Genomic DNA, 10,706 nt, shown 5'->3' with positions numbered 1-10,706 from the left:
TTTTTTTTTTTTTTTTTTTTTTTTTTTTTTTTCATTTTACAACTCTGACGTTATTTTCCAAACAATCGCCTCGGTGGTTATTCGAAAATTGTTGAATCGTGAAAATATCACGCGATATTTTTCCGTTTTACAAGTGTGATAAATTGAAGCGGCGACGTTGAAATTGGAAAAAACTGAGGTAATTTCATTGTGGTTTACTTGTTATTGGAAAATGGTGTGATTTATGGGGTATTTTTAAAGAAACAAAGAAATGTTGAGGATATTTTAGCGCGGTAAAAGTAAAAAATTGTAAAATAAAGCGACAAAAGTTGAGAAAAAAGAATATGAAGATATAGATACGATGAGAATAAAGTCTTGATGTGATGACAACAACTTTTTCGTTCGTTCGATTGTGTAATCGTGTAACGTTAATTTATCAGTAATATGTTTAATTAAATAAATCCATCTCCGGGAATCTTATTACATATTCAAATTATATGTAAAATTGTATACATAAAATAATGTATAATCTCGATTTAATTGAATTCTGTATCATAATTTGTTTTTAATTTTAAGAATATTCCCAAAATATACAGGAAAAATATTTCCACGAATTCCACGAATTTTTATTTCTTTTTTTGAAACTTATGCATCAAGCAAAATATTTATACTTTATTTTAATATATGTGCTTCGATAGATCTTCGAATTTAATGTTTCAATAAAAATTCATACGGCGTTTCTCACTTATGGAATCACTTGTGGAATCACGAGAACGCGATGATAGATTTTTCGAACAATTTTTCAAAAATTTTTTCCCTTCGAGTGCTTTTTATATTTAACTTATATCCTTTATCCACGTTATCTATAATTTTTCTCCAACACAAATGGAGTGTTACAGATGGTTATCGATGCTGGTAATACCGTGTTAAATCTGCTCAAATTATTAAATAAAGATCGATTGAGATAACGTTGCCAATCATGATCGAGAGAAATTATTCTCACTTCAATTTCAAATTTTTCAAAAATATCTTTTCGCTCGATACAATTAAATATCGACAACCATTATCATTGTTCACTTCTTGTATTGTTCAACCCTTTCGTATCGACGATCCAATAATCAATAGATAATTAAAAAAAAAAAACAAGGAACATTTTCTCGTTCTCTCATTCTCATTCTCACCACACAGTTACAAGAACAAATCTCTAGATTCATTCCTTCATTCGTTCTGACAGTTCGAAATAATTATTTTTACAGCAACATTTTTACAGCTTTTTACGCCCTTTTTTTTTCTTTGAAATCCTCGTCCCCATGGATATCGCGAAGAAACACGCCACGTAATGCTTCGTTCTTTACAGTATTTCTTGCAGTGTGTCGAAATTAGCGAGCCGAAACAAATTGTGCTCGCACGTGATACGTTGAAAGCCTGTTTTACGACTGATCCGATTGTGTAAACAGCCTTAAGTCTTCTTCTTTGACGCCGCGTTTGTATAATAGTCAGAGTTTCCAGAATGGAAGCTTAGGCTCAATTGTTTAAGTTGGCTCGATCGTTGTTCTCGACGTATTGGATTCTTCGTTCCAATAGGAATTGTTCCGTTTCGATGTTTCGAAGTTGCAACAATGTACTTTTGACAATTTGTTATCAATTATTGTATGGTTGGAATAAAACGGAATTTGGAAAATTTGAGATATATTAATATTTACATCGTTCGATAATTTATTGCTGCGCGTTGAAAATTGGAACGAATCGGAATTTGAAAATTTGAAACGGTGACGTTTGTGAATTTATTTCGAAAATTTGATAATAGTAAATTGGAAATATGGAAATTAATGATACCAATATTGGTACTATTCGATATTATATTAATTTGTTGAGAAATATCAATTCTTGTAATATCATTTTTTGAAATTAATTTTCAGAGGAAATCTCTAACGTCAATGATGATGAATATAAAAATTTCCTTTTTAATTCTATTTTTTCACGAGTATATTTTTCTCTGTATTCAATTGTATATAATATCGAAATTAACGGAAAAAACTGCGTTGAATCGGTAACATCATGTTACCATTGCAGTTTACTTATTTCTTACTGATCTTTCTTTATTAAAGCCAATGATTCTTGTTCTTCAAAACACGATGGATTCTTTTCTTTCAATTTTTCAACGTGTCACTTGCGAATACAAACTCGTTCCTTCTCGAGATTTTATACATTTATGCGCTAATTAATTTATTTTACATTACACGACTTATGTAAGTACAGAAAATTGATACGATTCTCTTTTTTTTTCTTGTTCTTTCATAAGACAATTGATAGTCATAAAGTTGATCGAATTCACTCAATTCTCGTGAAATGATTTATTAGGTTGTCCAGAAAGTAATTACGTAATAGTTTAATACTTGAAATAAAGATTTTCAAAATTTATATTTCTTAATCTCAAGCTGTGTCGCTCAGACTTGTACAAAATTTTTAAAAGTGTTTATACTATCTTCCTTGCAAAAAAATTTTTTTGTAACGAGTTAATTAAAAAACTTTTTACGTTCCCAAAATTTTTACTTTCATTTTCATTTAGGACAACCTAACAATACTATTGGTGTAATGCACACGAATTTTCGTCTTTTAAACTTCCATCGAGTCAAATAAGAATCACAATTCTCTATCTAATCTAAACGACACAACACCAACAAATCAAGTAAATAAACTTCATTTTTTTTCTTTTTTTTCTCTTTTTTTTTCTTTTGGTGTTCACTTCGATGCAATAATACATTGATCCTCTGTTTCAGGAATTCGATTCGTGATTTAATAATTCCTAACTTAGTACCGATAAATTCTTCGTAACGCGTCGTTGAATATTCGCCTCCGTCCCATGATTTACATACAAATTTCATCGTTCCAAATCTTCCACCAACTAAATCGATCCGAAACACGCCGATAAAATACCCGAAACGCGGCCGCAAATCTCTCGAGATCGCTCGCGAGATATTCATCTCGAGAGTCTCGGAAATAATTTGATCTCGATCCGCCACGATTTCCCCCCTCTCCTGCGCAACGCACGTGTTGTCACGAGGGTGGAGGGTGGAGGATGGAGGAGGAGGGTCGAACGAGTGGAAATAATGGACAAGGAAAATAAAAAGAAGAAGGTTATGCGAGCCGCGTTTTGTCCCCGGAGAGAATTCGTTCCTCCCCTCGTGGATGTGGCGTGTTGATCTTCTTTTGACCCGTGGATCGAATAGAATTCTTCGTGAAAAGGTGCGTCGCTGATAAGACGCCTCCTCTTTCGAAACGTGGCTTCGTTTTTTGTTTGGCACCGGGAATCGTTCGTTTCCTCTTCGCTGAAACGATCGATATCGATCGATGATTATGTTAATTGTATGGTATATACAAGATATATTTTTTTTTTCTTGGTTAATTTATACGAGGTGTGCGAAATGCATTCGTGAAAGACATGGAAGATCGATCTTGGAGGAACGAATGGAAATTGTTACACAAAAATGTCAAGTTTAACATTTCATTGATCGGATGGAAATTTTTGTATTCCAATCTTTCTTTTTTTCTTTTTTGCTTCTAGAATCGATTCTTCAAAACTGTTTCACGAATATACATCGATGCATATTGGTACAAATCATCCCCCGAACTCACGTATTTAATATAATTGATTCCACTTACGGAAAGAAAAGAAAATAGAGAAGAATTTCGACTTGTCTTTTCACGTTCTTCACGGATATTGTGACGATATATATATTAATATTTTCTGAAATAACGTTCATGTTATTAACAGGAATACACGAATGTGAAGATACAATTAAATTCGAAACAATGTAAATTGGGGGATGATTGTACTTTCCAATTAACGTTCATGCTCGATCCACGAACGACGGTTTCCTGTAAGGAGATTAGTCTCGCCTCTTCAGCTTCTTCCAAAAGAGGTTAGTTCGCCCAATATCTCTGCATTTATGGATATCGAGAAGTTTGACGTTCTTGGCAAAGTTACGCGAAACACCCATGTTGCTCTTGACCTATATTTCTATCGAAGAGTAACGGCTCGGGTCAAGAAACGCTTCATTTCATTTCTCAACCGATTTCCTCCCATTCCTTGCGTCCTTTCTCCTTTTAACCCCTCGAAAATAAATACGGGAAACGGACATTTACAGTCGGTTAACGCTCGAGAAACTTTTTTGGTACCACGATCACGAGGACAAATGTGAATAAAAATTCGATGATATCATAATAAAAATCCTTTCTAATATCGTACGATATTAAAACTCCTCTTAAAGAAACAAATCCTTTCTCCCTTTTTTCTTTCTCCACGCGCGACGAATCCTAGGCTCATTGGTCCACCGCGACGAGGAGAAGAATTATAGACCGTTGTTTCCATACTACTTCGTTGAATTCCCCCTCACCCACCCTTCATCTACACTTGAGTCAACAACGTCAGCTGCACCCCGTTCTTCAACGCGTCTTTCTCCCTCTGGCCCTGCTCCTTCGGCTCATTGCCTATGGTGATGTTCGATCGTGACGTCATGGTCACCGTGGTCGTGGAAGTTTTGCTGATCAACAGCCCCCTCTCCGCGTCCTCGTCCTCCAACTCCAGCCTCGATTGGCCGGATACGACCAACCGATTCGATTGAAGCTTGTCCGCGTTCGCCTTGTTCCTGCGGGGAAACACGCTGTTTTCGATGTGCAACGTGGCGTTCACGTCCTTGCCAGCGGCGCAGGTACACGCTTTCAAGAAACTCTTTTTAAAATTATCGCTTAGAAACGCGTACAGGATCGGGTTCATCGCGCTGTTGCTGTAACTGAGGAAACCGGCGAGCAGGAAGCTGGTGATCGTGATCTTGCTCTGACACTGTTTGGGCGGGGTGTAAATGAGCGCCACCTGCATCAGCCAGTAGGGCAGCCAGCACAGAACGTAAACCGTGATCACGGTGAGCACGAGTTTCGTCACTTTGCGATGAGATCGTTTCTTCTCCTTCGACTTGTTCTTCGGCCCCACCGTTTGCAATTTCCTGATCACGAGGAAGTAGAAGATCAGTATGAGCATCAATGGGATGGCGAAGCCTAAGATGAACGTGTACAAGGTGAAGGTGGTGTGGCCTCCTCGATCGTTGGGCCAGTAGATGTTGCAGTTGATCCCTTTCTCGGATTCCATGGCGTTCGCGTACAGGAATATAGGTATCATGAAGAGCGCGCTAGTTGCCCAGGCCGTCAACGAGACCACCTTCGAGATGAACGGCGTCCGAATTTTAGGCGAGGAGATCGGATGGCAAACGGCGATGTAACGATCCGCGCTCATGATGAAGAGGAATATGCTGCTGGTGAACTGGTTGATACTTGTTGTGGTCATGTACGCCTTGCACATTATCTTCCCGAATATCCAACTGCGCAGACTCATCGTCGTGACGAGGAACGGTATACCTATCAGGAAACACTCGTCCGCTATCGCCAGGTTCACGATGTACATGTTCGTTACGGTTTGCATTTTCGAGAATCGCAACACCACGTAGATGACGAGTGTGTTGCCCAGGAGGCCGACGATGCAGACGATGGAGTAAAGAATCTGGTTGACCAACGAAATGATCGGCAGATCGGCCTCGCAGTTCTGGATAGTCGAGTCCTCTTGACTCGTTATCTGAGAGTAATCGATACTCGTGCCGCTTATCATGGTTGTTATCGTGCTTGTCATCGTGGCGTTCATCTTGATTTCGAATACTTGTTTATTAAATTGTTTTCCTCGAAAAAAAAAAATTTCTTAAAACCGCTTATATTTCTTCTTCTTTCTCTCCGCGTCGTGGAGATTTTTCGCTCGCTTTATGTCGCGGATCTGATCAGAAATCTGTCTGTGATCGATCACTCAGGGAAGATGGATCATCGCCACGAGGGAACGAAAGAATCCTCCAAGATTTCTTGTGTGTTCGTGTGTTCGTGTGTTGAAGGGTTGGATCGGTTTTCACTGGTTAAGCGCGCGTATTCTATCGGGAATCGAGGGACAGACGAGGGATGGCTGCGTCGACGACGACGATGCGGAGGACGGGGCCGACGTCATTCCGTCAGCCGTGAAACGATCGCACTTCCGGCGATAACTCGAAAGTCACTGGTTTGCACTGTTGATGCTGCTTTCCGGAACAAATCTGGAACAGAAGGAAAGATGGATTTTTAGATTTTTAAGATTTAAGGTTCCACGGAATCGATTTCTTTTGAAAATGAATTCCTTGGAAAGAATTTACGGAATTCCATGCGTGAAGAAATTAAATTTCTTGCCTTTATATTGACAAAAAAAAAAACCTTGAGATCAAATTGCCCGAGGTTTCGAATCGATTATCGACAACAATAGAATCAATTTGTGTAGCAGTTTTTTCTTTTTTTTTTTATATAAGATTTATATATATATAGGAGAAAGGGAGCGATTGAAAAGTTTGAATCGCTTTAATTTCAAACTCTTTATCGCCTTTTATATCTACTTTTCCAATCGTAGCTTTTATATCCTCTTAAATGTATTAATTTTCTGCAAATACAATTTAATCAGTTTTTGCCGACTCAAAAAGTTTCGTTCGTTATTTCGAAACTTTATTTTAGAATCGTCGTACGTGTTTGGATACGTGCAAATATTAAACAATTACATGTTCTACACGATTAATTAACTATTCATTTAAATAACCGAGATTAACAAGTAAACAGTTGTTTACCTTGTTATTGCAAACAATTTCCAATTTTTCCTGTCCGCGGATGAAATTTCACGTTTATTATTACACAATTGACGCAGAACGTTGAATTAAACCTGCGCAAACACACTGGAACATCCGAAATATACACTATACACTCAATAAATAACTTCAATAAATAACAATATTGAATGATTGTACAATTTTCTAAGATAAGTCTTGAAATGTGTCTAAGTGATTAGTGACGATTACGTGAATCTCATAAAATTGAAGTTACAGATAATACAGCAATTTTCCAAATAATTTATTATCTCGAAAGTAAATTAATAGCGATATTTACGTGCAATCTTATGTAACACTTTCCCTATTCAATCAAATGAACCCTAACAATTTAATATCAACTTAATATTTTTATGATGTTTTATAATATTAAAAATATATAAAATATTTAAAAAATTCGAAAATGATGTACAATCACGGAGAAAAAGAAAAATATTCTTAAGCGAAGCAAAATATTAATTTTTCCTTTGCGCAAGTAAGCAAACTTTAATATAAATTCTTTTCTATCCTGTCACTTTTATCTCCCTATTAATACATGCCTCTTATTCTACAAAAGACGCACGAGATCATTTTCTTCTCGAACAACAACGCAACTTCTGACGGAATACACATCCACGGAGAGAACAAGAAGAGGAATTTTGGTTGAGAAAGCTATAAATCTCGTTGACGATTCGAGGAGAAGGGGGAGAGAGCAGGGAAGAGAACAAGCTATGTGTCGACTTGAGAGTTTGGCGTTTTGGAAAACCGCAAGCTCACCACCACGTTCGTAAACTGAGCAAACAGAAACTCGAGATCTCTTCGCGAAATCGCGTCAGGTGTTCCCTGTAACTCTCGAATGTTTACGGGAACGAATGGACGAAACTAAGCTAAACGTGTCCTGGATGGTTAAACGTTTCAATTGCTGTAACAAATTTGGACGGATTCGTTTTGATTTTTCGCTCCGTTATTCGAGTCGAGTTCAGAAACGAGAATCTTGTTGGAGAATCTGAACGTGAGAGATCAGGTTTAAGGTTCGATGATTGTTTCGTTAATTTTTTTTAAATCGTACTCCTTTGAGAAGAGAAATTTTATTAAGAATGTACGAAGTAATTTAAATAATAAGAGAGAGGCTAAACGATGATTACATATATATTTAGGGATCTTTGTGTAAGAGGATTAAGGTTTTAGTTGTGCTTACAAGTTCAACAAGTTATCTATTGTTAAGGATCTTAATGTTGCTCAGCTTAGGAATAATTTATGGGAGATAGTGGTATCGCGGGTGATGAATGGATGAGAATATCCAAATGCTTAACAATGGTTAATTTGGAGGCATATTATATAACTTTAAGTTTTGAGAATTTAATTATGAATGATAAGGATTTGATAAAGGAGACGATGCGGAGTAAGCGACGAGATAAAGTGTTATGGAGAAAAAGATCTTTAAAAATATGAATTTGTTCTTAAAAAAATCAGAGAAATCAAGAATGATTTCTGAAAAAAGAGTTCTGAATCACACTGAATGAGTATAAATATATATCCATCAGATAAAATTCTTCGTTTCTCCATTTTATTTTATTTTATTTTATTTTTTTTTTTTTATCATTTGTAAATTTTCCGGTTTCCATGTCGTTTCCAATTTGCTTTATGGATTTTGCACGGAAGATCTCCCATTACGGCACGTTCCATTAAAAAATGCAACTTTTCTCCCCCGACTCGAATCATTGGAAGAGGTTGATTTCCATGAAAGCGGCACGTTCTATGCTCGGCTCGCTACTTTGCATAAGCTCGTATCAACTACAACCATAGCGGACGGATGCAACGAGAATCTCGATTCATATTCGTAAATACGATGCGCTGTTTGTGCGTCACGTTTTCACGGCCCATTTTCGAATTTCATCTCCTTTTTTTTTTTTTCTAAACATATGTAATAAATATCGCCCGAGAAAATTGGTAATTGGCAAACTTAGCGCTTTATTTGTTCCGAAAAAAAAAATAGGATTTTATTTAGAAAATCTTTATTTACTCGAATAGATAATAGTATCCAAAGCAAAGTTTAAATTAAAAAAGTACAAGTTTCTGTTAAAATAAAGAGAGATATTTTTGATGTTGATTTCATTTGATCGTTCTGGAATTTATTTATAATTAGATTGCGGATACAACTCGTTTTTGCACTTACTGCAAAATTTGAAATTTGTACTTTCTTTAAAAACTTTCGGAATATATGATAAAAAAAACATAAAGTATAGCGATATTTAAGGAATAAAGAAAATTTAGTCATATTCGTATAAATTTTGTATAAGAATCTACGAAAATGCAGAAAATTAAAACGACGAAAATAAACAAGTATATATATAAATATATCCATGCCTCGAGGAAAATTAATTTTCTTCAAAAATATGCAATAATTATAGGATAAAAATTAATAGAATAATAATTAAAATTCGAAACGAACAATACGAACTTTTTATTTCGATTTAAATTTTTTCATTTAAACTTCCTAATGATTGTTCTAAAGAATAATCATTATCGTTTCGAGCACGTATTCAGAAAAAGTATCATTATCAGAAAAGTTCGTCTTATTTGGTATCTCGTTTTCGTTTATCACGCTTCGTGTATTCTCCAGTTTCATTAAACGGGGAATCATTATCGGTATCCAATGGAAAAGGTTATCCGCGGTTCTATCAATGCGCTGAAATATTATTCGTTGCCCTTTCCACCGGAAAGTTCATCGAAATTTATATTAATATACAAACTGAACTGAAGATGATAGCCGAGAATCTGCTAGGAAATGCGAAATTTCGAACATTCGAATTGTTCATCGCTCGATAAGCTTCGAGATGAGAAAGAGGGTGATATAATTCGAGAATGATGATATAAATTGCATCCTTATTGATATTATTTCACAGGCTAGAGAAAGTTAATTTTTCAAATGCGATGTTGTTACGTAAAAAGTCATAAATTATTTCAGAATATTCAGAACTGATCAAAACTGTGAAACATATTTCTTGAACTATTATATTTTCTCCACAAATTTGATATGAAAATATTAATCATTATAGTCATGATGGAATCCAATGTACGAGGCCTTCGCGTGTAATTTTTTATTGTAAATTCTAAAATAAAAAATGTGAAACAGTAATTGCACAGAATTTGAAAATAAATATTTTGCTACTAAATATCAAATGTTTAACTTAGTCTTCATTAAAAAATCGGAGAAGAAAAATTTTATTTCGATATCTGTCCTATTATTAAGCATACATTAAAAAGAAATGACAATTGTATGGAAGATTCATTTGACTTGCACTTAGAAATTCTTAACGAGGAGGGAAAGAAGTAAATGACAGTATGAGAAACATTTCTGTGAAAAAATTCGCGCAATGTCGATTAACGAGGGTCGATCGATCGCCATTATTTTCTTTCCTCGCAATTACTCGTGGAACAATTGTCTTAACGTTTCAACCATTTGCTTTACCATTTCCTTTTAACGCTCGTTAATTTATTTTCGCATTGTTTGAGAAACGACAATTAAATGTAAAAGTAAATATGGAACGAACGAATGCTTTGATCAAATATTTTGAAAATTATTTACAGAGCAATTAACTTCATTTATCGATATTTCAATATTGCCAAGATTAAATTCGATCGTCGTCGTCAAAAAATTATATATTTAAAATAAATAAAAAACATCGTGTGTTGGAATAATTTTATTGCTAGAAACGCGAATTCTTATTGTCTTCTCGATGTACAATTTACCAGAAATGATCATCAACAAAATTTCGATCGAATTATCGCGATCAGGATACGAGAATTGACAGGATATTATTAGTAGATATCTCTGTAAGGTTCCAGATAATCAACGACACTTATTTGGCTGAAATCCAAAAGTCTCGTGGATAGCAACACGTGGAATTTCGGTATTAAATTTAAACATTTCACGATACAACCGTCTTTTATTACTTCTTTTATCTCTCCTTTTTTCTCTAAATCCCTCATTACATCTTACATCTTCGTTTTCTTCTTATTATTATTATC

At 35.2% G+C, this 10,706-nt stretch overlaps 1 protein-coding gene across 1 annotated transcript; it reads right to left on the bottom strand.

Moving 5' to 3' along the window:
- Positions 1 to 2,702: 2,702 nt before the first annotated feature.
- LOC102681374 (somatostatin receptor type 2-like) lies at positions 2,703 to 5,720 on the bottom strand. Its single transcript, XM_006616291.2, has one exon. The coding sequence runs from the start codon at positions 5,669 to 5,671 to the stop codon at positions 4,388 to 4,390; it is 1,284 nt and encodes a 427-aa protein (XP_006616354.1). The 5' UTR covers positions 5,672 to 5,720; the 3' UTR covers positions 2,703 to 4,387.
- Between the last annotated feature and the right edge of the window lie 4,986 nt (positions 5,721 to 10,706).

Source organism: Apis dorsata, unplaced genomic scaffold, assembly GCF_000469605.1.
Source record: "Apis dorsata unplaced genomic scaffold, Apis dorsata 1.3 scaffold_256, whole genome shotgun sequence".
Classification (NCBI taxonomy): Eukaryota; Metazoa; Arthropoda; class Insecta; order Hymenoptera; family Apidae; genus Apis; species Apis dorsata.
Note: the sequence above shows the minus strand (reverse complement) of the source record. Positions and strands in the feature narration are given on the sequence as shown.

Bases quoted from the DNA above. Each gene is read 5' to 3' on its own strand.
- LOC102681374 (XM_006616291.2), bottom strand. From the start codon at position 5,671: ATGAACGCCACGATGACAAGCACGATAACAACCATGATAAGCGGCACG.